The sequence below is a fragment of the Gorilla gorilla genome, chromosome 13 (assembly GCF_029281585.2).
Source record: "Gorilla gorilla gorilla isolate KB3781 chromosome 13, NHGRI_mGorGor1-v2.1_pri, whole genome shotgun sequence".
Lineage (NCBI taxonomy): Eukaryota > Metazoa > Chordata > Mammalia > Primates > Hominidae > Gorilla > Gorilla gorilla.
Window position 1 is genome coordinate 43,471,923 of NC_073237.2, and position 24,051 is coordinate 43,495,973.

Consider the following 24,051-nt stretch of genomic DNA (forward strand, 5'->3'; position numbering starts at 1 on the left):
GGAACTTTAATATCTCTGATCATCATTTTCCACTTTTGGTAATAAATGGTAGCTAAAGCATGAACGGTAATGGCTATGGCAGGGTTCTGAACTATATAATTTTCCAATATGCAGGCCAGCTACTATCAAACCCTCGATTTTTGTGAAGATCTCATCTGTCTCCTCTTGACTTCGAGAACACACACCCAAATGAATGTTAATCTCCTCCTAAAGAACAATATCCTCCTGTTGGCCAATACCCTTAGTTACTACATACACTCAGACTGTGGATCAGTGGTGGTGTCACCCACAAGCCCAATAGTGCAGCTGCATTCTGGGATGACTGTGCCTGGGTCACCATAATTTCAAGGCACAGTTGCTGGATCTCTTCACCTGAAAGTCAAGAAAGGAAAAGAATCTGAATATATAGTTACTTTCCTGACTCATTTTCAGGCTTTAATATCTCAAATCAAAGCATCTGCTTATGTGACTTTTGCAGGTAACAGAACTTCAGTAAACCAGAAGAGATATTTCAAGAGACTTGTTAGTTATGAGGCAAAATAACGTGTCCAATGGCATCACAGTCCCACCTTGGAACTAGCAATGGGCTTGAACTAGATATGGGAATTTCTCTTATGATATCCAGAGGAAACTACACACTCAAACACTATCTAAAATATGAGAAAATTCTAGCTAGTAATCTCTTGATCTCTGTTTTTCCCTTCTCTCCATCTCATATGCAGACCATGAAGAAATATATCAAGGTGTGGAATGGCTTAAAGATAGAGCCACATTCTCTAGTCATCAAGCCTTTCTAGTAATAAGATTCCAATCAGCACCTTATTTTCCTTCCTTTTTCTAAGGACTTAAATGAAACACAAACATTTCAGTATAGCACACAAAACAAGGAGAGGGATAGAGGAACACATTTTTCAAATGAAATCTCTGGAAACCCAGTATGGTGACATTATATCTTATATAGAGATTAGGTTTATATGAAAGCATTTAAGTGAAAAATTGTATGTAGTCAAAATTATCTTTATCTCTGAAACCGCACATAAATTACAGTATAGAAGTTGTTTTATATATCATATGTAAGTATGCACTCTACTATAAATGATAGAGCACTCACAGCAGGCACATGCACAAAAACACACACAATTTTACAACACTGTTTAAATTGCTCCTCATCCCCCCTTCTTACTTTATTTTTGGAGTTAGGGTGGGAAACAAGTACATTAAATTATATTTGCATGTGTAACTCTATTCTGTATAAAATAGGTTGCTGTGGATGAACTGGAGGTGTTGAGGTGTGTATTCTGTTTGCCTCTCACCACAAAATAATTGTGGTAGGCAGAATAATGGTCCCCAATAATGTTCACATCCTGATCCCTGCAACCTGTGAATACACTACCTTATATGACAAAGAAGCTTTGCAGATGTGATTAAGGTTAAGGATTTTGAGATGGAGAGATTATCCTGGATTATTTAAGTGAGCCTATTAATCACATGAGTCCTTAAAGGTGGAAAACCTTTCCTGGCTACAGAGAACCAGAAAGAGGATGGTGTGAGAAGACCTTAGCCCTCTATTGCTTGCCTTGAAGATGCAGAAAGGGGGCCACAAGTCAAAGAATGTGGGCAGCTTCTAGAGGCAAGAAAAGAAAAGGAAATGAATTCTTCCCTAGAACCTCTAGAAAGAAATTCTAATTTGCTGATACCTTGATCTTAGGCTGGTGAGAAACATGTTGGACTTCTGGCCTATGGACGTGTAAAGATAATAAATTTGTGTTGTTTCAAGCCACTGTGGTAATTTGTTACAGCAGCAATAGAAAATTCATACAGCATCCCACATGGTACTTCTCGAAACCTATGGCTCTGGAAATGCAGTTTGATAACCACAAAGGCAAGCTTAATGGAACCTGTACCACATTCCCAGCAGTGCGCAAACCTCAGTCAAGCATTGTTTTTGGCAGGTGTATCTGGCCTGTGTCTTTAGACCTCTTCTTCCTCACCCTCAGGGGCTCAATGACTGAGTGAAAGTAACCCAGCCATTCCATCCAACATGACAAACCTCAAGATCTGAAAAGTCTATCCAGTCACTACACATTGTGACACAGAATCTGTTTTTCCATTCAGGTCAAATACTAAAATCAAAGTCTGAAGACTAAAAAACACATGATATTTACCAAAATTTAGCCTCATAAGTGGAGACAGAAGTGCAGCCCAGTTCACAGGAGGATATTGGTAGCTTTCTCCAACAGTTGCTATGGGTTTCATCACTACTTTAAGAAGGGAAGGAGGCACAGATTCAGGACCTATAACAGAAAGTGAAAAATTATAGTAAAACACCTGCATACCATCATGGAAGTGGAAAATGCCAACAATTCCTTCTTTCCTTCTAGCATCAAAGGATCTGATATCACATATTCAATTGTGATCAACCCTTCAATTCTGTGCTCTTAATTTCAACTCCATTTGCCAGGAAAGCTTGCTCCCTCTGTTCTTCTCTTTTTAAGAAATTTTTATAAATTTTTCAATGATATATAACTGTATATATTTATGGGGTATAGAGTGATATTTCCATACATATGTGCAATGAACACATCAGGATAAATAACATATCCACCATCTCCAATATTTATCATTTCTTTATGCTGAAACATTCAAAATCCTTTTATCTAGCTATTTGGAAATAACAATTACTGTTAACTATAGTCACCCTACAGCGCTTTAGAACACCAGAACTTATTCCCCGTATTTGAACTTATTCCTCATTTTGTTTCCTTTAACCAATCCCTCATTATTGCCCCATCCTCCTTCTCTTCCTAACCTCTAGTAAATACTATTCTATACTCTCTACCTCTATATAAGATCAACTTTCTTTGGCATTGCATATGAGATCAACTTTTTTAGCTTCCACATATGTGATATTTATCTTTTTGTGGCTGGTTTGTTTCACTTAACATGAGTTCTCCAGGTGGCCATAAATGACATGATTTCATTCTTTAACTTGCTTACAGTCTTTCCTTTCTGACTGGATAAAAACTTTCCACGTTGCTACTTAGCTGTCCTCTGCACACTCTTGTCTTTTTACCTAGTTTTCCAAATTAAGTAACTTCTTTTACATTAGTACCTCATTGCTCACTTACACCTCAATCTACTTCCAGCAGAGAGAATAAGGACTGCTCACTCAGGTACATTCCATTCTATGGACTATGTATTACCTAGTCTCTGTAGTCCCAGACTGCATTCTGTACCTTGGGAGTCTCTAGTTTTTCTGCTTCCCAGCCTGTGCCATGGTGACCATTCTAGAAGTGAGCATCTAAGGGCTGTGTAACAGCTAGTCCATCAGTTAACCAGCTGCCTATGACATAGTACCATTACTTTAATATTATATTCCTTTCTTAAGGGAGTATGTATAGGGTAATTAGAAATTGAAAAACAGATAGTAGAGCATTTGTGAGTGCAAACATATGGTGCAATCAGGAATAGAAGAGCCATTAAGGGCCATGTAAACGTGAAGCTACGAGGAGGCCAGAAATAGTATAACACATTAAAATGTAGAAGACCAAGGAGAAGCAAAAGGAGCAGGATCAACATCGGCAGCAGAAAGGAAATTAGCATCAGCAGAAAGAGAAGCAGAATCAACAAAAGGAAAAGTAGAGGTAGGAAAAGGAAAAGCAGAGGCAGGATCAGCAAAAAAGCACCTGAATCAGAAGATGCTGAAAAAGGGGGAATCAGCGTGGAAGGAGAGTCAGCAAAAGGAAAAACAGCTTCAGAAACGAGAAGCATAGGAAGAAGGAGAAGCAGAGGCAAAATCATCAGAAAAAGTAGCAGAATCAGTAGATGCTGAAAGATGGGAGAAGCAGATGTGGAGCCAGAGTCAGCAAAAGTGAAAACAGCAGCAGAAAAGAGAAGCACAGGAAAAAGGAGAAGCAGAGGCCATGAACAGATGCTGAAAGAAGGGGGAAGTAGGGCAGAGACAGCAAAAGTGAAAACAGCAGCAGAAAAGAGAAGCACAGGAAAAAGGAGAAGCAGAGACCAAATTAGCAGATGCTAAAATGGGGAAGCAAGAGTCAGCAGGAAAAAAACAGCTGCAGAAAGGAGAAACATAGGAAAAAGGAGAAGCAGAGGCCATGAACAGATGCTGAAAGAAGGGGGAAGTAGGGCAGAGACAGCAAAAGTGAAAACAGCAGCAGAAAAGAGAAGCACAGGAAAAAGGAGAAGCAGAGGCCAAATTAGCAGATGCTAAAATGGGGAAGCAAGAGTCAGCAAGAACAAAACAGTTGCAGAAAGGAGAAACATAGGGAAAAGGAGAAGCAGAGGCCATGAACAGATGCTGAAAGAAGGGGGAAGTAGGGCAGAGACAGCAAACGTGAAAACAGCAGCAGAAATGAGAAGCATAGGGAAAAGGAGAAGCAGAGGCCAAATTAGCAGATGCTAAAATGGGGAAGCAAGAGTCAGCAGGAAAAAAACAGCTGCAGAAAGGAGAAACATAGGAAAAAGGAGAAGCAGAGGCCATGAACAGATGCTGAAAGAAGGGGGAAGTAGGGCAGAGACAGCAAAAGTGAAAACAGCAGCAGAAAAGAGAAGCACAGGAAAAAGGAGAAGCAGAGGCCAAATTAGCAGATGCTAAAATGGGGAAGCAAGAGTCAGCAGGAAAAAAACAGCTGCAGAAAGGAGAAACATAGGAAAAAGGAGAAGCAGAGGCCATGAACAGATGCTGAAAGAAGGGGGAAGTAGGGCAGAGACAGCAAAAGTGAAAACAGCAGCAGAAATGAGAAGCATAGGAAAAAGGAGAAGCAGAGACCAAATTAGCAGATGCTAAAATGGGGAAGCAAGAGTCAGCAGGAAAAAATCAGCTGCAGAAAGGAGAAACATAGGGAAAAGCAGAAGCAGAGGCCATGAACAGATGCTGAAAGAAGGGGGAAGTAGGGCAGAGTCAGCAAACGTGAAAACAGCAGCAGAAATGAGAAGCATAGGAAAAAGGAGAAGCAGAGGCCAAATTAGCAGATGCTAAAATGGGGAAGCAAGAGTCGGCAGGAAAAAAACAGCTGCAGAAAGGAGAAACATAGGAAAAAGGAGAAGCAGAGGCCATGAACAGATGCTGAAAGAAGGGGGAAGTAGGGCAGAGACCGCAAAAGTGAAAACAGCAGCAGAAATGAGAAGCATAGGAAAAAGGAGAAGCAGAGGCCAAATTAGCAGATGCTAAAATGGGGAAGCAAGAGTCAGCAGGAAAAAAACAGCTGCAGAAAGGAGAAACATAGGAAAAAGGAGAAGCAGAGGCCATGAACAGATGCTGAAAGAAGAGGGAAGTAGGGCAGAGTCAGCAAAAGTGAAAACAGCAGCAGGAATGAGAAGCATAGGAAAAAGGAGAAGCAGAGCCCAAATTAGCAGATGCTAAAAGATGGAAGCAAAAGCAGGGTAGGGTCAGCAGGAGGAAAAATAGCTACAGAAAGGAGAAACATAGGAAAAAGGAGAAGCAGGGGCCACATCAACAGATGCTGAAAGAAGGGGGAAGCAGGGCAGAGTTAGCAAAAGTGAAAACAGCAGCAGAAATGAGAAGCACAGGAAAAAGGAGAAGCAGAGACCAAATTAGCAGATGCTAAAAGTGGGGAAGCAAGAGCGAGCAGAAAAAAAAAAGCTGCAGAAAGAAGAAACATGGGAAAAAGGAGAAGCAGAGCCCACATCAGCAGATGCTGAAAGAAGAGGGAAGCAGAACAGGGCAAAGTCAGCAGAAGTAAATCAGCTGCAGAAAGGAGAAGCACAGGAACAAAGAGAAGCAGAGGCCACATCAGCAGATGCTGAAAGAAGAGGGAACCAGAACCAGGCAAAGTCAGCAGAAGGTAAAATAGCTGCAGAAAGGAGAAGCACAGGAACAAGGAGAAGCAGAGGCCACATCAGATGATACTGAAAGAGGGAACCAGAACAAGGCAAAGTCAGCAGAAGGTAAAATAGCTGCAGAAAGAAGAAGCACAGGAACAAGGAGAAGCAGAGGCCACATCAGCAGATGCTGAAAGAAGAGGGAACCAGAACAGGGCAAAGTCAGCAGAAGTAAATCAGCTGCAGAAAGGAGAAGCACAGGAACAAGGAGCAGTGGCCACATCAGCAGATGCTGAAAGAGGAGGGAACCAGAACCAGGCAAAGTCAGCATAAGGTAAAATAGCTGCAGAAAGGAGAAGCACAGGAACAAGGAGAAGCAGAGGCCACATCAGATGATACTGAAAGAGGGAACCAGAACAAGGAAAAGTCAGCAGAAGGTAAAATAGCTGCAGAAAGAAGAAGCACAGGAACAAGGAGAAGCAGAGGCCACATCAGCAGATGCTGAAAGAAGAGGGAACCAGAACAGGGCAAAGTCAGCAGAAGTAAATCAGCTGCAGAAAGGAGAAGCATAGGAAAAAGGAGCAGTGGCCACATCAGCAGATGCTGAAAGAAGAGGGAACCAGAATAAGGCAAAGTCAGCATAAGGTAAAATAGCTGCAGAAAGGAGAAGCACGGGAACAAGGAGAAGCGGAGGTAAAATCAGCACACTGAAAAGGTGGAAGAAGAAATAGGGCAGGGTCAACAGAAGGAAAATAGCTGCAAAAAGGAGAAGCTATGTGGAATCAGCAGAAAAAGTAACAGAATTAACAGAAGTTGAAAAAGAGAAACAGAAGCAAAATGAATAGATACTGAAAAAGCAAGCAGAGAAAGAAAAATGAAAAACAGCAGAAAGAAGCATAGGAGAAAAGAGAAGCACATGCAGAATTAGCAGGAAAAGCAGAACAACTAGAAACTGAAAAAGAGAGGGCAGAGGGATAATCAACAAAAGGAAAAAAGAGAAGCTAAAAAAGGAGTAACACAGAAAAAAAGAGAGCATATAAAAATGGGCAAAGAACTTAGACATTTTCCCAAAGATGATATACAAATGTCCAACAAGCATATGAAGATGACCAATATCACTAATCAGAAGGAAAAAAACCAAACCAAATCAAAACCACAATGAGATATCAGCCTATACCTATTAGAACCTATTTGTTGCTATAAAAACAATAGCAACAAAAACACCAGAAAAAGTGTTGCCAAGGATATGGAAATAATGGAACCCTTATGTACACTTGGTAGGATTATAAAATGATGTGACCACTATATAAAACAGTATGGCAGTTCCTTAAAAATTTACACATTATTTTATATAAATAGAAAATTATAACTAGAACTACCATATAATCCAGCAACCTCACTTTTAGGTATATATCCCAAAGAAATTGAAAGCAAGATCATGAAGAGATCTTGCAAACCCATGTTCACAGCAGCATTATTCACAATAGCCAATTGGTAAAAGCAACACAAATGTCCACTGATGAAAGAATGAATAAACAAAATGCAGTATATACATAACATGGAACATTATTCAGTCTTATAAAAAAAGAAAATCATGCTAGATGCTATAGCATGGATGAAACTTAAGGCCATTACATTAAATTAGCCATTCACACACACAAAAATGTACGATTCCATTTATGTGAAGTATCTAAAGTAGTCAAATTCATAGAAAAAGAAAATAGAATGGTGGTTACCAGGGGCTAGGGAGAGGGGTGGGGGAAAGGGAGCTATTGTTTAATGGCTAGAGTTTCAGTTTTCTAAGTTCTGAAAAGTTCTGGAGAACTGTTTCATAACGATATGAATATACATTCACATTAACACTATTGAATGGAGAAATTCCATCTCATCTCTACTAAAAATACAAAAAATTAGCTGGGCATGGTGGTGCACGCCTGTAATCTCCATTACTCAGGAGGCTGGGGCAGGAGAATTGCTTGAACCCGGGAGGTGAAGGTTATGGTGAGCCAAGATCGCACCATTGTACTCCAGCCTAAGCAACAGGAGCAAAACTCTGTCCCCCCCACCAAAAAAAAAATGGTTATGAGGCTAAATTTTACGTTATGTACTTATCACTACAATGTTTTAAAAAAGAAGATGCATATTCAGAAATAGCAGCATAATTGGTAGAGATAAAAAAAGTAGAAGCAGAAGTGGCAGCAGAGTTATTTTAATTTTTGATTTTGTGGTTACAGAGTAGGTGTGTATATTTATGGGGCATGGGGCACATGAGATATTTTGATATAGGCATGCAATGTGTAATAATCACATTATGGAGAAAAGGCAGAGTCCTTTTTGTTTTCCTTTTTTTGACTTCTGGTGTTCAAGGAAATCTCCGTCAGACACTAGCTAATCACTGGCTAAAAGAATAGAGCCTTCAGAGAGAAAGAATACAGACAAGCTTTACAATTTTGAGAAGTCACTGAACATAGCCCACAGCAAGAAACGAAAACAAACAATGAGGAAAAGAAAGACTGTAACACTCCAAGTTACCCTGTTACAATATCCAAAATGTTCAGTTTTCAAAGTTCTGAAGCTGGATGGTGGTGATTATTGCTTAATTAATGTTTAATGTGACATTAATGCTTAATGTCATAAAATCGTATATTTAAAAGTTAAATTTTATGTTACATATTTTACAATATTTTGTTTTATTCTTGGAATAAAACTGAATTTTAACATTCAAAAAAGTCTAGTTTTCAAAAAAATATGGAGCATAAAATGAAACAAGGAAGCTTTGTCATTTCACAGAAGAAATTAACAGAAAATGTCCCAGAGGAGGCAAAGACATTGGACTTACTAGACAAAGACTTGAAAGCAACTCTCTTAAATATATTCAGCTAAAGAAAATAATGGACAAAGAACTAAAAGAAACCAGGAGAACAATACAAGAAAAGAAAAAAGAGAATATCAAAAAGAGTTCTTTTTTAAAAGAACCAAACAAACTATAGAGTTCTGTACTCTAAAAAGTACAGTAACTGCAATGAAAAACTCACTAGAGGGATTAAATAGCAGACTTGAGCAGGCAAAAGAATCAGCTCACATAAAGATATGTCAACTGAAATCACTCAGTCTACAGAGAAGAAAGAAAGATGAAAAGTATGAGCCTAAGGATACATCAAGCATACCAACGTAGGCATAACAGGAATCCCAGAAGGATAGGAGAGAAAGGGGCAGAATGAATATTTGAAAAAGTAATGGCCTAAAACTTCTCCAATTTAATAAAAAAGACACAAATCCATACATTCAAGCTCAACAAAGTCTAAGAAAGATAAAGGCAAAGAGATCCACACTAAGACGTACTGTAGCCAAATTTTTAAAAGACAAAGACTGAAAATCTTGAAAGCAGCAAAGAGAAGTGATTCATCATATACAAGGGATTCCCAATAAGATTAACAGCTCATTTCTCATCAGAAACCATGGAGTCCAGTAAGGAACAGGATAACACTTTTTACTGAAAGAAAAAAAAAAACTGTCATCGAAAAATGCTGTATCCAACAAAACTATAATTCAAGTATTAGGGAGAAATTAAGACATATACAGAAAAACAAAGTTGAGGGAGTTTGTTACCCATACACACGCCCTGCAAGAAATGTTAATGGGAGTCCTTAAGGCTAAAATAAAAGGACACTAAATAGTAATCTAGATAATAATTTGAAGCTATACAAAGAAATAAAGAATTCTGGTAAAGGTAATTACATAGGTAAATATAAAAGCCATTATATTTTTGTTATATATTTATATATATATTTTATATTTTTGTTTTATAACTCCCCTTTTCACTTACTATGTAACTTAAAAGGCAAATGAATAAAACAATGATTATAAATCTACCTTAATGGGCACATAATGTATACAAATGTAATTTGGGACAGTAATAACATGAAAGGGAGAAATAGAACTTTATAAGAGCAGAATTTTTATATGTTGTTGATGCTCAGTTGGAATCAATTCAAATTATATTAATCAAGAAATTTAACAATTATAAAAACATACAAATCAAACAGTAGAGCCCCCAAATATATAAACACTGACAGAATTGAAAGGAGAAATAGATAGCTCTACAGTAACGGTTGGAGGCTTCAATACTCTACCTTCAATACTAGATAGAATATCTAGACATATGATTAATGAGGATATAAAGGATCCTTATTAATCAACAGTGTAAACCAGAGAGACCTAGCTGGCATAGCTAGAACAGTTCCACTCAACACCATCAGAATACACATTCATTTCAAGAGCACATGGAACATTCTCTAAGACTTACCACATGTCAGACCACAAAACAAGTCTCAATAAATTTTAAAAGACTAAAACCATACCAAGTATTTTCATAAACACAATGGAATAGAAATCAAGAACAGATTTCCAAAAAAGCTGGAAAACTCACTAATAAATGGAAAGTAAAAAAGATATTCTTAAATGACCAATGGATTAAAGAAGAAATCACAGGGAAATTATAAAATAATTTGAGACAAATGAAAATAAAAATAAAAATACCAAAATTTATGGAATTGCACAAATACAGTATACTGGGGGACATCTATAGCAATAAATGCCAGTTTTAAAAAGGCATTTTAAAAAGTAGAAATAATTCTAATCAATATCCCTAACTTTATGCCTCAAAGAACTTGAAAAAGAAGAGCAAATATACCCAAAGGTAGAGGAAGGAAATAATAAAGCTTAGAGTGGAGATAATTAAGTATAGAATAAGAAAACAGGCCGGGCGAGGTGGCTCATGCCTGTAATCCCAACACTTTGGGAGGCCGAGGTGGGCAGATCACCTGACGTCAGGAGTTCGACAGCCTAGACAGCATGGTCAAACCCCGTCTCTACTAAAAATACAAAAATTAGCTGGGCATGGTGGCAGACGCCTGTAATCCCAGCTACTCAGGAGGCTGAGGCAGGAGAATCACTTGAACCCAGGAGGCGGAGGTTGCAGTGAGCTGAGATCACACCACTGTACTCCAGCCTGGGCGACACAGCAATACTCTAACTCTCCCCCACCCCACCCCAAAAAAGAATAAGAAAATACAAACAACAGAACCAAAAATTGGAACTTAGAAAAGATAAACAAAATTGGCAAACTGTTAGCTAGACTAAGAAAAAAAACATAAAGAACATGCAAATAAAATCAGAAATGAATATGGAAACATTTGTATGGACCTTGCAGAAATAAAAAGGATTACAAGAGAATTCTATGAAAAAATGTATGCCAACAGATTAGATAATCTAGATTAAATCGAAAAATTCCTAGAAGCACACAAATTATCAAAACTGAGTCAGGAATGCATAGAAAGTTTAACAGACCTATAACAAGTAAAGAGATTGTATCAGCAATCAAATATTTCCCAACAAAGAAAAGTTCAAGACCAGAAGGCTTCATTGGTGAATTCTCCTGGACACCTAAAGAATTAACACCAATCTTTCTCAATTTCTTTCAAAAAATAGGACAAGGGAGTATTTCCTAACTTATTCTAAGAGATCAGCATTATCATGATATCACAGACATCATAAAAAAGGAAAACCAGAGACTGATACATATTATGAATATAGATGCAAAAATTCTCAACACTAGCAAACAGAATCCAACAGCATATTAAAAAGATTATATACTGTGATCAAACACGATTTATACCAGGAATGCAAAGGTTGTTCATAAGAAAATCAATCAGGGTAATATATAACATTAATAATACAAAAGAAAAAAGCCCACAGGACTATTTCAATTGACACAGAAAAATCATTGACAAACACCCTTTTCCGATAAAAAACACTCATAATATTATGTTAACATGATAAAGAAAAATTGTGAAAAACTCACAGTTAAATCATACTCAATGGTGAAAAACTGAAAGCTTTTTCTCTACAATCAAGAACAAGACAGGATTCCCAGTTTCACCACTTTGTATTGGATGTTCTAACCGGAGCAATTAGACAAGAAAAAGAAAAGGCATTCAGATTGGAAAGGAAGACATAAAACTATATTTGCAAATGATATGATCCTATATACAGAAAATCCCAAAGAATCTTTTTAAAAACTAATAGAGTTAACAAAGGAATTCAATAAAGTTGCAGGATATAAGACCAACACACAAAAATTAGTTGTGTTTTTATATTCTGGCAGTGAATAATCTGAAAAAGAAATTAAGAAACAATTCCACTTGCAATAGCACTCAAAACAATGAAATATCTGGGAATAGATTTCACCAAGGGTAAAGACTTATACACCGAAAAGTTTAGAATATGCTAAAGAGATGAAAGCAGCCCTAAATAAATAGAAAGACATCTTGTGTTCACAGATTCGAATACTGAATATTCTAAGATTATAATACTACCCAAAGTGATCCATAGATTCAATGCAATCCCTATCAAAATTCCAAGAGTCCTCTCCACTGAAATGAAAAAGTCAATCCTCAAATTCATGTGGAATTGCAAGGGGTCCCAAATACCTAAAAAAAAAAAAATCTTGAAAAAAGAAAAATGTACAGAACTCATGCACACTAATCTTACTATACAGCTATAGTAATCAAAACAGTGTGGTATTAGTACATATAAAGACAGACATATAGACCAGTGCATAGGTTTATTTCTGGACTCTTGAGAGTAGAAATTACATATATATTTATACCCAATTGATTTTTGACAAGGGTGCCAAGATCCTTCAATGGGGGAAAGAATGATTTCTTCAATAAATGGTGCTGAGACAACTAGATACTCACATGCAAAAGAATGAAGCTAGGTCCCTACCTAACACTAAATACAAAAATTAACGCAAAATGGGTTAACAGCTTAAATATAAGAACTAAACCAATCAAACTCCTAGAAGAAAACACAGGGGTAAATCTTTGACCTTGGATTTGGCAATGGATTCACAGATATGGCACTAAAAACCTGAGCAACAAAAGAAAAGCAGATAAATTGGACTCTGTCGAAGTTAAAAACTTGTTCATTAAAGGGTATTATCAAGTAAATGAAAGACAATCTATAGAATGGCAGAATTTGCAAATTATAAATAAGGGTCTATTTTCCAGAATATACAAAGAACTCTCACGACTCAACAACACGCAATTTATTTTTTTTTAAATAGGCATAGGACTTGAACAGATAATTCTTCAAGAAAATATACAAATGGCTAATAAGTACATGAAAAGATACTTAACATTATTAGTCATTAGGGAAATGCAAACCCAAATCACATGAGGTACCACTTCACAGCCACTTAGTTGGCAACGATAATAATAATGGAAAATAAGTGTTGGCGAGAACATGGAGAAATTCGAACCCTCCTATATTGCTTGCAAGAATGTAAAACAGTGTGGCCACTGTAGAAAAACAGTTTGGTAGTTCCTCAAAAAGTTAAGCAGAATTACCATACAACCCAGCAATTCCACTTCTAGATATATATATACACCAAGAGAATTGAAAAAAGGTGTTCAACCCAAAACTTGTACACAAATATTCATAACAGCATCACTTGCAATAGCCAAAAGGCAGAAACAACCCAAATGGCCATAAACTGATACATAAATAAAATGAGGCATACCCATGCAATGGATTTTTATTCAGCCATAAAAATGAATGAAGTACTGATACTTGCTACAACGCGAATGAACCTTGAAAACATTACACCAACTGAAAGAAGCCAATCACAAAGGCCGCATATTGTATGGTTCCATTTAAATGACATTTAAAGGAAAGGAAAATACATAGAGACAGAAAGCAAATTATTGGTTGCTAGGGTCTTGGAAAAATGGGAAACGGGGAACAACTGTTCAATGGGCTTAATGTTTCCTTTTGGGGTAATGAAAACATTCTGGAAATAGTTGTGATGGCACCACAACATTGTAAATGCACTAAATGCCACAGAAAACTTTCAAATGGTTAAAATGGCATGTTGTATACATTTTACCACCAAAAAAAGCATAAGAAGCTTAGAAATGGATGGATGACTCTTTAGAAGAAAAGTAGAAACCACAAGAGAAACTGATACCATGCAGCCCCTGAAAAAGAGAAAAAGAGAGATACAGTCTTGGCGCCTGATATCTTTCTGTTCTCGATACTCCCAAAAACAAAGTTTCTGTCCTTGGATTTCTGTGAAACCAAAGAATCCTTGCAACAAGTATTTGTGAGTCAGTTGAAGTCAGAATCATTGCTTTCTGGAATAAAAAGTACCCTAACACAACTGCTACATAGACATTGGCCCTGCCACTCCATCAAAACTACCCTGGCTAAGATTTCTAATGGCCATCTAAAAGCCACATTTAAGGGTATTTTCTCAGTCTTTCTTTCCATACTTTTCCATATAAAAGAGTACCATGCTCTCATTCCTGAAATAACTGCTTCCTTAAGCTTCGGTGTTCTTCCTCTGTGAAAGTTCATCTACTTTCACAGTTTCAAATATTACTTATATGTTGATGAATATAAATCCATACTTCTAATCTAGGCCTTTCTCCCATATTTTAGACTTATTTCCCATCAGCACCTTCTCAAAAATCAGCACATTTCCTTAGGCTAGTGACCCACTAACCTGCTCCCTCCTGCCAACAGGTATAGTAGTGCGCCTTCCAGTGATGCTTCTCTCCCTTCCAACAAACACTCTTTCACTTTTTAAAAATGTTGATGCTCTGGCTCACACCTGTAATCCCAGCACTTTGAGAGGCCGAGGAGGATGGATCATGAGGTCAAGAGATCAAGACCATCCTGGCCAACATGGTGAAAGCCTGTCTCTACTAAAAATACAAAAATTAGCTGGGCGTGGTGGCATGCGCCTGTAGTCCCAGCTACTTGGGAGGCTGAGGCAGGAGAATCGCTTGAACCCAGGAGAAAGAGGTTGCAGTGAGCCAAGATCACACCACTGCCCTCCAGCCTGGCAACAGAGCAAGACTCCATCTCAAAAAAAAAAAATGTTAATGCTCAACACACCTGCCACTCTTCTGTGCTATGCTACCAGTAATTGGTGTTGTAGTTCTGTTCCATCTTGAGATGTAATACTGGGAGTTCAAGAAATATTATTAGAGAGTTAATCATTGCTATTGTTATTATTTTTTCTTTTCTGAGACAGAGTCTTACTCTGTCGCCCAGGCTGAAGTGCAGTAGCACTATCTTGGTTCACTGCAAATAAGTGCAGCAGCACTAACTTGGCTCACTCCGCCACCCAGGCTCAAGCGATTCTCCTGCCTCAGCCTCCTGAGTAGCTGGGACTACAGGTGCGCACCACCATACCTGGCTAATTTTTTGTATTTTCTGTATAGATGGGGTTTCACCATGTTGGCCAGGCTGGTCTCGAACTCCTGACCTTAGGCGATCTACCTGCCTCAGCTTCCCAAAGTGCTGGGATTACAGGCATGAGACACCACATCTGGCCAACCCCTGCTATTATAAGGAAAAAAAAAATTCTGACAAATAAAGTAAATACATTTATAAACACACTCATTCATTCAACTATTTACTGAGTATCTATTAGGTATCAGGTACTGACTCTAGCAGCGGAGACAGTGTTGAACAAGACAGAATAGGTCCCTGTGCTCGTGGAGCTTATATTCTAACGTGAGAAGAAACAAGCAAGGCAAAATCAGGTGTAATAACTTCTGTGATAAAAAAAAAATGCTGTGATAGGAGTTAACTGGTTGTCTATTCACATAACTCCATGCTGATTACACATATGCGCTAAGTATCTCTACACAACATTGGCTGCAGATTGCAGTCTTTGATTTCACAAAAAAGAAAACACAAAAATTAAGTTGCTTTTTGGGGCTTTCTTAGCACATGATTCATAGAAATAGTTTGATAAACTGGCAGACATTATAGTAAATACCTATGCAAGAATTACATCTCTCCATTTAAGAACAATGCATCCAATTCTGCACTGGAAATCATTAATTCATAAATAGATTTCTACTTAGAAAACTCTCAGAGATTGAGTATTTTCAAAATTACATAAAAAATTTTTTCCAGGCACTTTGAGAGAATCCACTACAAAGACTTTGGAGTTTCCAGAGGATCTAGGGAAACAGGCAAGGCGTCCAGCCTGCCTTCTAATACCAGGACCCCATGTGAAATGTGACCATTTTCCAGATGTTTTATTCTTAAGATAATGAGCTCTCCTTTGACAGGACAACTTTCACCAGTAACTGCACTTTACACGTTGCTTCTATATTCGCTAGAATTGACCTAATATACATGCAAGTGTCAGCAACAAAGAAAACTTGTAAAATGGAGAATAGGGTTGAAAAATCACATCAGTCCAATAATGAAATAAATCTTCCACATTTAAAAGGGCAAAGAATCAGTATTGAATAGTATAACTACACTCACAAAAAAAATTCCACTATTTGTAGGGAACTGATTCAGACACTAACTGGAATGAGAGGAACTATAGTAGCTGTCGGAAATTGAGAAAATATTTGGCAGTTTCACGCGTTCTGGAGGAGGTATGGAAAGAAAGAAAGGGAGTCCCAAAGCCAAGGGAGAACACAGTGAACTAGTTCCTTCCCCAGAGATCTTTAGCACTGGATAAAAGAATCCACATCTAAACAACAGGAATGATCAGTTCCTTTATTACAACGCTTTGTCTTTCAAACAAGTTTTTTAGATAAAAAGAAATAATGAAATGCTTTATGGACAATGGATTTGGAACTGAGAAGGCCTAACAGTACTTGTTAAAAAGATCCAGATGTTGTAAAACCTGGAAACAAAGTTACTTTAAATCTCTCATCCAGTTGACAGCCTCAAAGAACCCTGATATAAACAGTATATCCAAACATAATGCATTACAACAGGACCCATTATAGCACATACTTTGGCTACACAGAGGATCAGATCTCAATGCCACAATTCACATGTGTAATCCTTAGAGTAAAAGTCTGGCAACAAGTAGACTAACAGCCTGAGTCTGTATATTTTCCATCACTAGCATATTGCTTTTGTGGTTTGGACATATCTTTACTTTCTCCAGCTAAATGCTGCTTACAGGTAACTTAGCTTAGAATTATCTAGTGTATGTATGTATGTATGTATGTATGTGTGTGTGTGTGTGTGTGTGTGTATATTATATATGTGTATATGTTTAAAGTTATAGATAAACAAATATTAGAAAACTATTACATGCCAATCTGTTCTAAGTATTTATGATAAAACACAGCTATTCTTCCTGTCCATTGAGGAAATCACACCTAGTGGAAAAGATAGAGTTTAAACAAAGAAGTATAAATAATTATGAAAATGATGACACATATATTAAGCACCATGAAAATATATAGGAAAGTATCACATAAGTAATCTAACTTAATCTGGGAACATCACGGAAGCCCCTATCTTCCCCCACCAAGGAAAGAATATTTAAATCAAGATGAAAAGGATGAGTACAATTTTTTCTACACTAAGTCCATAGAAAACACAGGCAGAGAGAATTACAGCATTGCCTATTAGTGGGAACTAGGAGATGCCTAGCCCCCTGAAAGAAACTACAATCAAGACAGTTTTTAAAATCAATTGATGATTCTGATACATCAGACAGACACTAAAGGTTGATAGGTTTTCTATCTTAAGACCGAATATTTCAATAACATGTTGTTATTAAAAGCAAAAATATCCCAAGGCCTCTTAAAATCAGGAAGGCCACAAAGTAGGGTGGCAGCCAGTGGAGACCTGAGTGAGGAAGGCAGTTTAGGACCGTGGTCCAGCAGGGACAGGAGATTACTTACATCCAGGAGGATTGGGCAAATGAGTAAATATATTGAGGATAATGAGAGTCAACTTTCTTACTGTCAGAGAAGGGAGTTACAAATACAAAAAGAAAGATTGAACCCTTTTTATTACATATATAGCTAAATACAGAAATAAAAATAGATGAGAGAGAACAAGAACATATGTTTCCCAGCTCTGTCCACTGAGACGGCCTAGAGAAAAAAATTACCCCAGCAGCAATGAGGTGCTTTGCACACAGATGTTAGCTTCTAAATACCATGCTCCACTAAAAGAAACCTGGAGTATCTATTACAGGGCTGGGGATAGTACAAAATAAACCTAGGACATCTTCTTGTGCCACAAAGGAAGCAGTCAAAGAATGAGGGGGTCATGTCAAAAGGACACAAGAGCCAACTTGAAGAGGTTCTTATTGGTCAAATTTAATATTTTGTTCAATTTATTGGACAAGTTGAAGATCAAAATAATAGATAACTGAATAGTTAAATAAAATAGGAATTTAGGAGTCTACACTAATACAGAGAGAGAGAGGGAGAGAGAGAGAAGAGGAGGGGAGCAGAGGGGAGGGGAGGGGAGGAGAGGAGAGGAGAGGAGAGGAGCCATTTCTTACAGCAGAATGCCTAATAAAAAACATAGATGCGTAGATTGCAAAAATTTTCTCCCATTCTGTGCACACATATGTTTATTGTGGCACTATTCACAATAGCAAAGACTTGGAACCAACCCAAATGTCCATTAATGATAGACTGGATTAAGAAAATGTGGCACATAAATACCATGGAATACTACGCAGCCATAAAAAGGATGAGTTCGTGTCCTTTGTAGGGACATGGATGAAGCTGGAAACCATCATTCTCAGCAAACTATCACGAGAACAAAAAACCAAACACCACATGTTCTCACTCATAGGTGGGAATTGAACAATAAGAACACTTGGACACACTGGATACAGGAAGGGGAACATCACACACCGAGGCCTGTTGTGGGGTTGGGGGAGAGGGGAGGGAAAGCATTAGGAGATATACCCAATGTAAATGACGAGTTAATGGGTGCAGCACGCCAATATAGCACATGTATACATATGTAACAAACCTGCACATTGTGCACATGTACCCTAGAACTTAAAGTATAATTAAAAAAATAGATGGATTCATGGATTTTTAAAAATCACCTTTTGGCAACCATCACAGTAATAATTCGGGCAAGAAGTATTAGTGAATGCTAAAACTAATAGGTGAAAATAGGATGAAAATAGAATATTTGTGAAGTTTCAAAACATCTCCACATGAAAGATTATTGAAATAAGGGTAAAAGAATAAGTTCATAGTGGAGAAACCTAGAAGACAACATCTTATCCAAGTGAGCAAAGCTCACCACCCCAGTGGAGGCAGCTGAGACGTCATGTGCCACAGATGGGATGCGGTGAGAAGCACACAGCTCCATGTCTGTCATACTCTACCAAAAGTGACCCACCTAACTCTAATATGAGAAATATCAGGCAAACCCAAATTAAAGAGCATTGTATAAACTAACTGGCTTCTAATCTTAAAACTCGTTAAAGTCAAGAAGTCACAGAAAAAACCGAAAAAGTGTTTGAAGGAGACCAAAGAGACCAATAAATAAGTGCAGAGCAACATTCTAGATGAGATTGTTTTTCTATTAAAAACATCATTGGGATTGTTGATGAAACTTGAATAGTGCCTCTGGTTGAAAGGAATGTGGAGTTTTTCTTACTGTTAAAAAAGGAAGACAATTTTTGCTACTTTTCTATGCATTTTACAACTTTTTTATGTTGGAGATTGTTTCAAAATAAAAGGGTAAAAAAATACAAATTTAAAAATAAATTCAGAACAGAGAACTCAGAAATTAATCTATATATCAATAGCAAACTGATTTTTGACAAAAATGTCAAGAACACTCAGTGGGGAAAGGACAGTCTCTTCAATATATGATGCTAGGAAAACTGGATATCCATAGACAGAAAAATTGAACTAGACCTCCCAATCTCTCGCCCTACAAAAATCAATTCAAAATGCATCAAAGACATAAATGTAAGACACAAAATGATAAAACTGCAGGAATAGAACATAGGAGAAATGCTTCAGGACACAGGCCTAGGGAAAGATTTTATGAATAAGACCTCAAAAGCATAGAAAATAAAAGCAAAAATAAATGGGATTATATCAAACTAAAAAGCTTCTGCATAGCAAAGGAAATAATCAACAACATGAAAAGACAACCTGTGGAATGGAGAAAATATTTGCATATTATTCATCTGACAAGGGACTAATATCCGGAATATGCAAGGAACTCAAACATCTCAACAGCAAAAAATAAACAATCTGATTTTAAAATGGGGAAATTAACAGATATTTATCAAAAGATGTACAAATGGCCAATAAATATATGAAAAACTGCTCAGCATCACTAATCATCAGGAAAATGCAAATCAAAACCACAGTGAGATATCATCTCTCCCCAGTCAGGATGGCTATTATTAAAAACAAACAAACAAACAAAAAACAGCAAATGCTGTTGAGGATGTGAAGAAAAGGGAATTCATTCACTGTTGGTGGGAATGTAAACTAGTACACCCACTATAAATAACAGTAGGGAGGTTCCTCAGAAAACTAAAAATAGAACTACAATATGATCTAACAATCCTCCTACTGGGCAGGTATCCAAAGGAAAGGAAATCATTATATCAGAGACATCTGTACCCCATGTTTATTTTAGTACTATTCACAATAGCCATGACATGGAATAAATCTAGGTGTCCAACAACAGATGAACGGATTTTTAAAATTTGGTATATATCCACAATGGAATACTATTAAGCCATCAAAAAGAATGAAGTCCTGCTGGTCATGGCAGCATGGATAGAAATGCAAGACGTTATGTTAAGTGAAATAAGCCAGGAACAGGAAGTTAAATAGCACATGTTTTCACTCATATGTGGAAGCAAAAAGAAAGTTGGTCTCATAGAAGTAAAAAGTAGAAGAGAGAATACTTAGAGGCTAGGAAAGAGCAGGGGGAAGAAAGAGATAGGAAGAGACTTGTTAAAAGATACAAAACCACAATTAGATGGAAGGTATAAGTTCTAGTGTTCTATACTACTGTAGGGTGAGTATAGTTATCAATAATACATAGTTTCAAGTAGCTAGGAGGAGGAATTGAATGTTCCCAACACAAAGAAATGATAAATGTTTGAGATGAGAGACACACTAATTACTCTGATCTGATCACTATACATAATATCATCAGAACATCTCTATGTACTCCACGAATATGTATAATTATTCGTCAATTAAAAAAATTTTTTTTAAATTTCAAATTTACTTAAAAAAACCAACCTCTTAAACAGTAAATAAATGTACAGATGTTCAGACCTTCTGGCAATTATATGCAAATGAGAGCAGTCTTAAGGTATCATTTTATACCTGACTGGTTTTTATTGTTATCATTTGTTTTTTGGGCTGCTTTTTAATATGACATTATACAAGAAGGAATTTATTCTTTATATTGTTTTATAAGTACTGTTACATAAAGTGACTCATAATTCTTACAAAACTCTATAAAAAAGTCAATTATTTTCTCCATTTTACAGAAGTGGTCAAAGCTTACAGACACAGCTTGCCTGAAGTTATACAGCCAGTAAGTAGTGGAAGTGGGATATGAACCCAGGCAGCCTGACTCCTATGCTTTTAACCTCTATGTTTTATATTTTTGCAAATTCATACAGGGCTGAGGTACTGAAAACTGGCAAAGCTTTTTGAAGGGCAATGAGGCCTGGCCATCCCTATAGTCACCAAATTCTTGGACTCCTGCTCACTACATTACTGAGAATTTATCTGAAGGAAAGCTGTAGCAGAAGAGAGCTATGTGCATAACGATGTTCACTAAAGGCCAGGTATGGTGGTGCATACCTTTAATCCACTTTGGAAGGCAGAGGAGGGCAGATAACTTGAGGCCAGGAGTTCAAGACCAGCCTGGCCAACATAGAAAAACCCCACTAAAAAAAAAAGAGAGAGAGAGATATCTATGCTATCTATCTATCTATCTTTGGGCTTGGTGGCACTTGCCTGTAATTCTAGCTACTCAGGAGGCTGAGGCAGGCCAATCACTTGAGCCTGGGAGGCAGAGGTTGCAGTGAGCCGAGATCACGCCACTGCACTCTAGCCTGGGCGTAAGAGCAAGACTGTCTCAAAAAAAAAAAAAAAGAAAAGAAAAGAAAAGATGTTCACTAAAATTGAAATTTTAAAAATGACCAATACGAAAATGATTAAGTTTATTATGACTTATGAATTTGATGAAATATTCTATAGTCATTTAAAAATGATCATTATGCCATGTACAGTGGCTCATGCCTGTAATCCCAACAATTAAAGAGGCTAAGTCAGGAGGATTGCTCAAAGCTAGAGTTTGAGGCCAGACTAGGCAACATTGTGAGACTCCATCTCTACAAAAAGTACAGAAATTATCTGATCCTGGTTGTATGTACCTGCACTCCTAGCTACCCGGCGGGCTGAGGCAGAAGGATCACTTGAGCCAAAAAGTTTGAAGTTGCAGTAAGCCATGATTGTACCACTGCACTTCACCCTGGGTGATAGAGCCGAGACCTTGTCTCAAAAATAATAGTTGTTATTATATAATTGTTATGGTGATATATGAAAACAGGTAAAGTTTATAATACAATATTAAGTTCAAAAATACAGGCCAGGCATGGTGGCTCACACCTGTAATTCCAGCATTTTGGGAGGCCGAGGCAGGCGGATCACCTGAGGTCGGGAGTTCAAGACCAGCCTGACCACCACGGAGAAGTCCCGTCTCTACTAAAAATACAAAAAATTAGCCAGGCGTGGTGGTGCATGCCTGTAATCCCAGAAGCAACAAATTAAGTAATAGCCAGAAATGATAATAGCTGTAGAGTCATGGGATAATTGGTGACATTTTTCCTTCCAAACATTTTCATGAGGTTTATGAAAACAAACCTCATGAAACAAAAAAGGAATCCAACACACCAAAAACATATCCTATTGACAAATGTCCAGAAACCAACGCAATAGGATTCTTTTCTTACTTCCTCAAGGCTTTTTTTTTGGAAGACATGGGTGCTAATTATGTCCATTTGCACGTAAAGTCATTACTTTTTTTAAAATAAGACAATAAAATAATATACATTTTATGGTACAATATAACACATACACATACATGTAGGAGGACATTATGAAGGACATATTTATAATGGCTATCTCCAAGTGGTGACATGACAGAGGATTGTCTTATTTTCTTCTATATACACTTTTAACTTAGTATTATACATACATACTGACTTCTGATAATATTTTTTAAAGAGTTGTACAGGTAAACTATTTCTAAATTAAAATACTCAAAAATCACACATAACCTTGGCAACCAACTCCATGATTTCATCAGAAAATAGGACAGCTTTCTCGTATTATTTATTCTACACTCAGAGTTCACTAAGTCTGTTCCCTTGGCATATTTCCTTCTCAACAATTACCTCTCATGCTAATAGTTCAAAAATGACTGAAGGAGCATATGCCTACCTGTACTTCGTATCCAAACCCAATACTTACACACGCAGATCACTGACCAATGAAGCCATATCAAGAAAGAAAGCCATTCATAATGACTGTTACATGGACTTAAATATACTTTGCTTAGTTAATACTTCTTACTGTGAATTTTTAAAGCCTAATAGGAAAATATAAGCTTAGAAAGTGTTAGCCACATTCCCCAGCAATATAATAACAAAAATAATGCTATTACATAGAAATATCTAATATTAGCATTAGAAAGAATCACTTTTATTAAGTACTTTAAATATGTTTCTAATGTATTATAAAAGAAGTGGATAAAATCTTGATGAGATCTGAACAGCCTACGATCTTGAGAAAATCAGAAATCAGACAAAAGAATAAAAGTAGAAAAGAAGAAAAAAAGTAAAAGTCAAAAATCAGAGGTTCTTCAGGGGAAAAAAAATCCATGTTAGGAGGAATCAGATGATGAGCAAAGATTTTAAGGCTAGAATAGTCAAGAAATGTTCACAAAAATAGATAATAATGATGACAAAAGATTAAGGAACAATATATCTGATAGAGGAATTCCAGGGCTATGAGAGAAGAAAGAAGAATGTCACATGGTGTAGCAAAAAAAAAAAAAAAAAAAAAAAACCCAGTTATAGTCAAAACCATGAATTGAATTATTTAAAAACTGAGGGAATTTCATCTATTTAGTATCTTTTTAAAATGTGGGTCTGCATGAAAGAATGGATGCTATGAACATCTTATATGTTCTATCACATGAGTACTAAAGTCAGTATCCTAAGTGAAAAAGCCCTAAACATTAGAAAACAGATTAACAGATTCACTATCTCAAAGTTGATTGGCTAAATTTGAGACCACCATGCCCAATCTCATCCTAGCACAAATGTGGATTGGGGATGGCCCATCACATTTCTTTCCTCTAGTGAGTTGCTGA

The 24,051-nt window shown here is 37.1% G+C and overlaps 1 protein-coding gene across 4 annotated transcripts in view; it reads right to left on the minus strand.

Moving 5' to 3' along the window:
• FOCAD (focadhesin) overlaps window positions 1-24,051 on the minus strand; it is a 312,606-nt gene that overhangs the window by 17,202 nt on the left and 271,353 nt on the right. For all 4 annotated transcript variants that reach the window (XM_019034046.4, XM_063696326.1, XM_055351762.2 and 1 more), the window contains 2 exons: window positions 2,166-2,294; window positions 257-372 (listed from right to left, as the gene is read on the minus strand). In XM_019034046.4, the coding sequence (XP_018889591.3) occupies window positions 257-372; window positions 2,166-2,294 (245 nt within the window). The remainder of the gene's footprint in view (window positions 1-256; window positions 373-2,165; window positions 2,295-24,051) is intronic.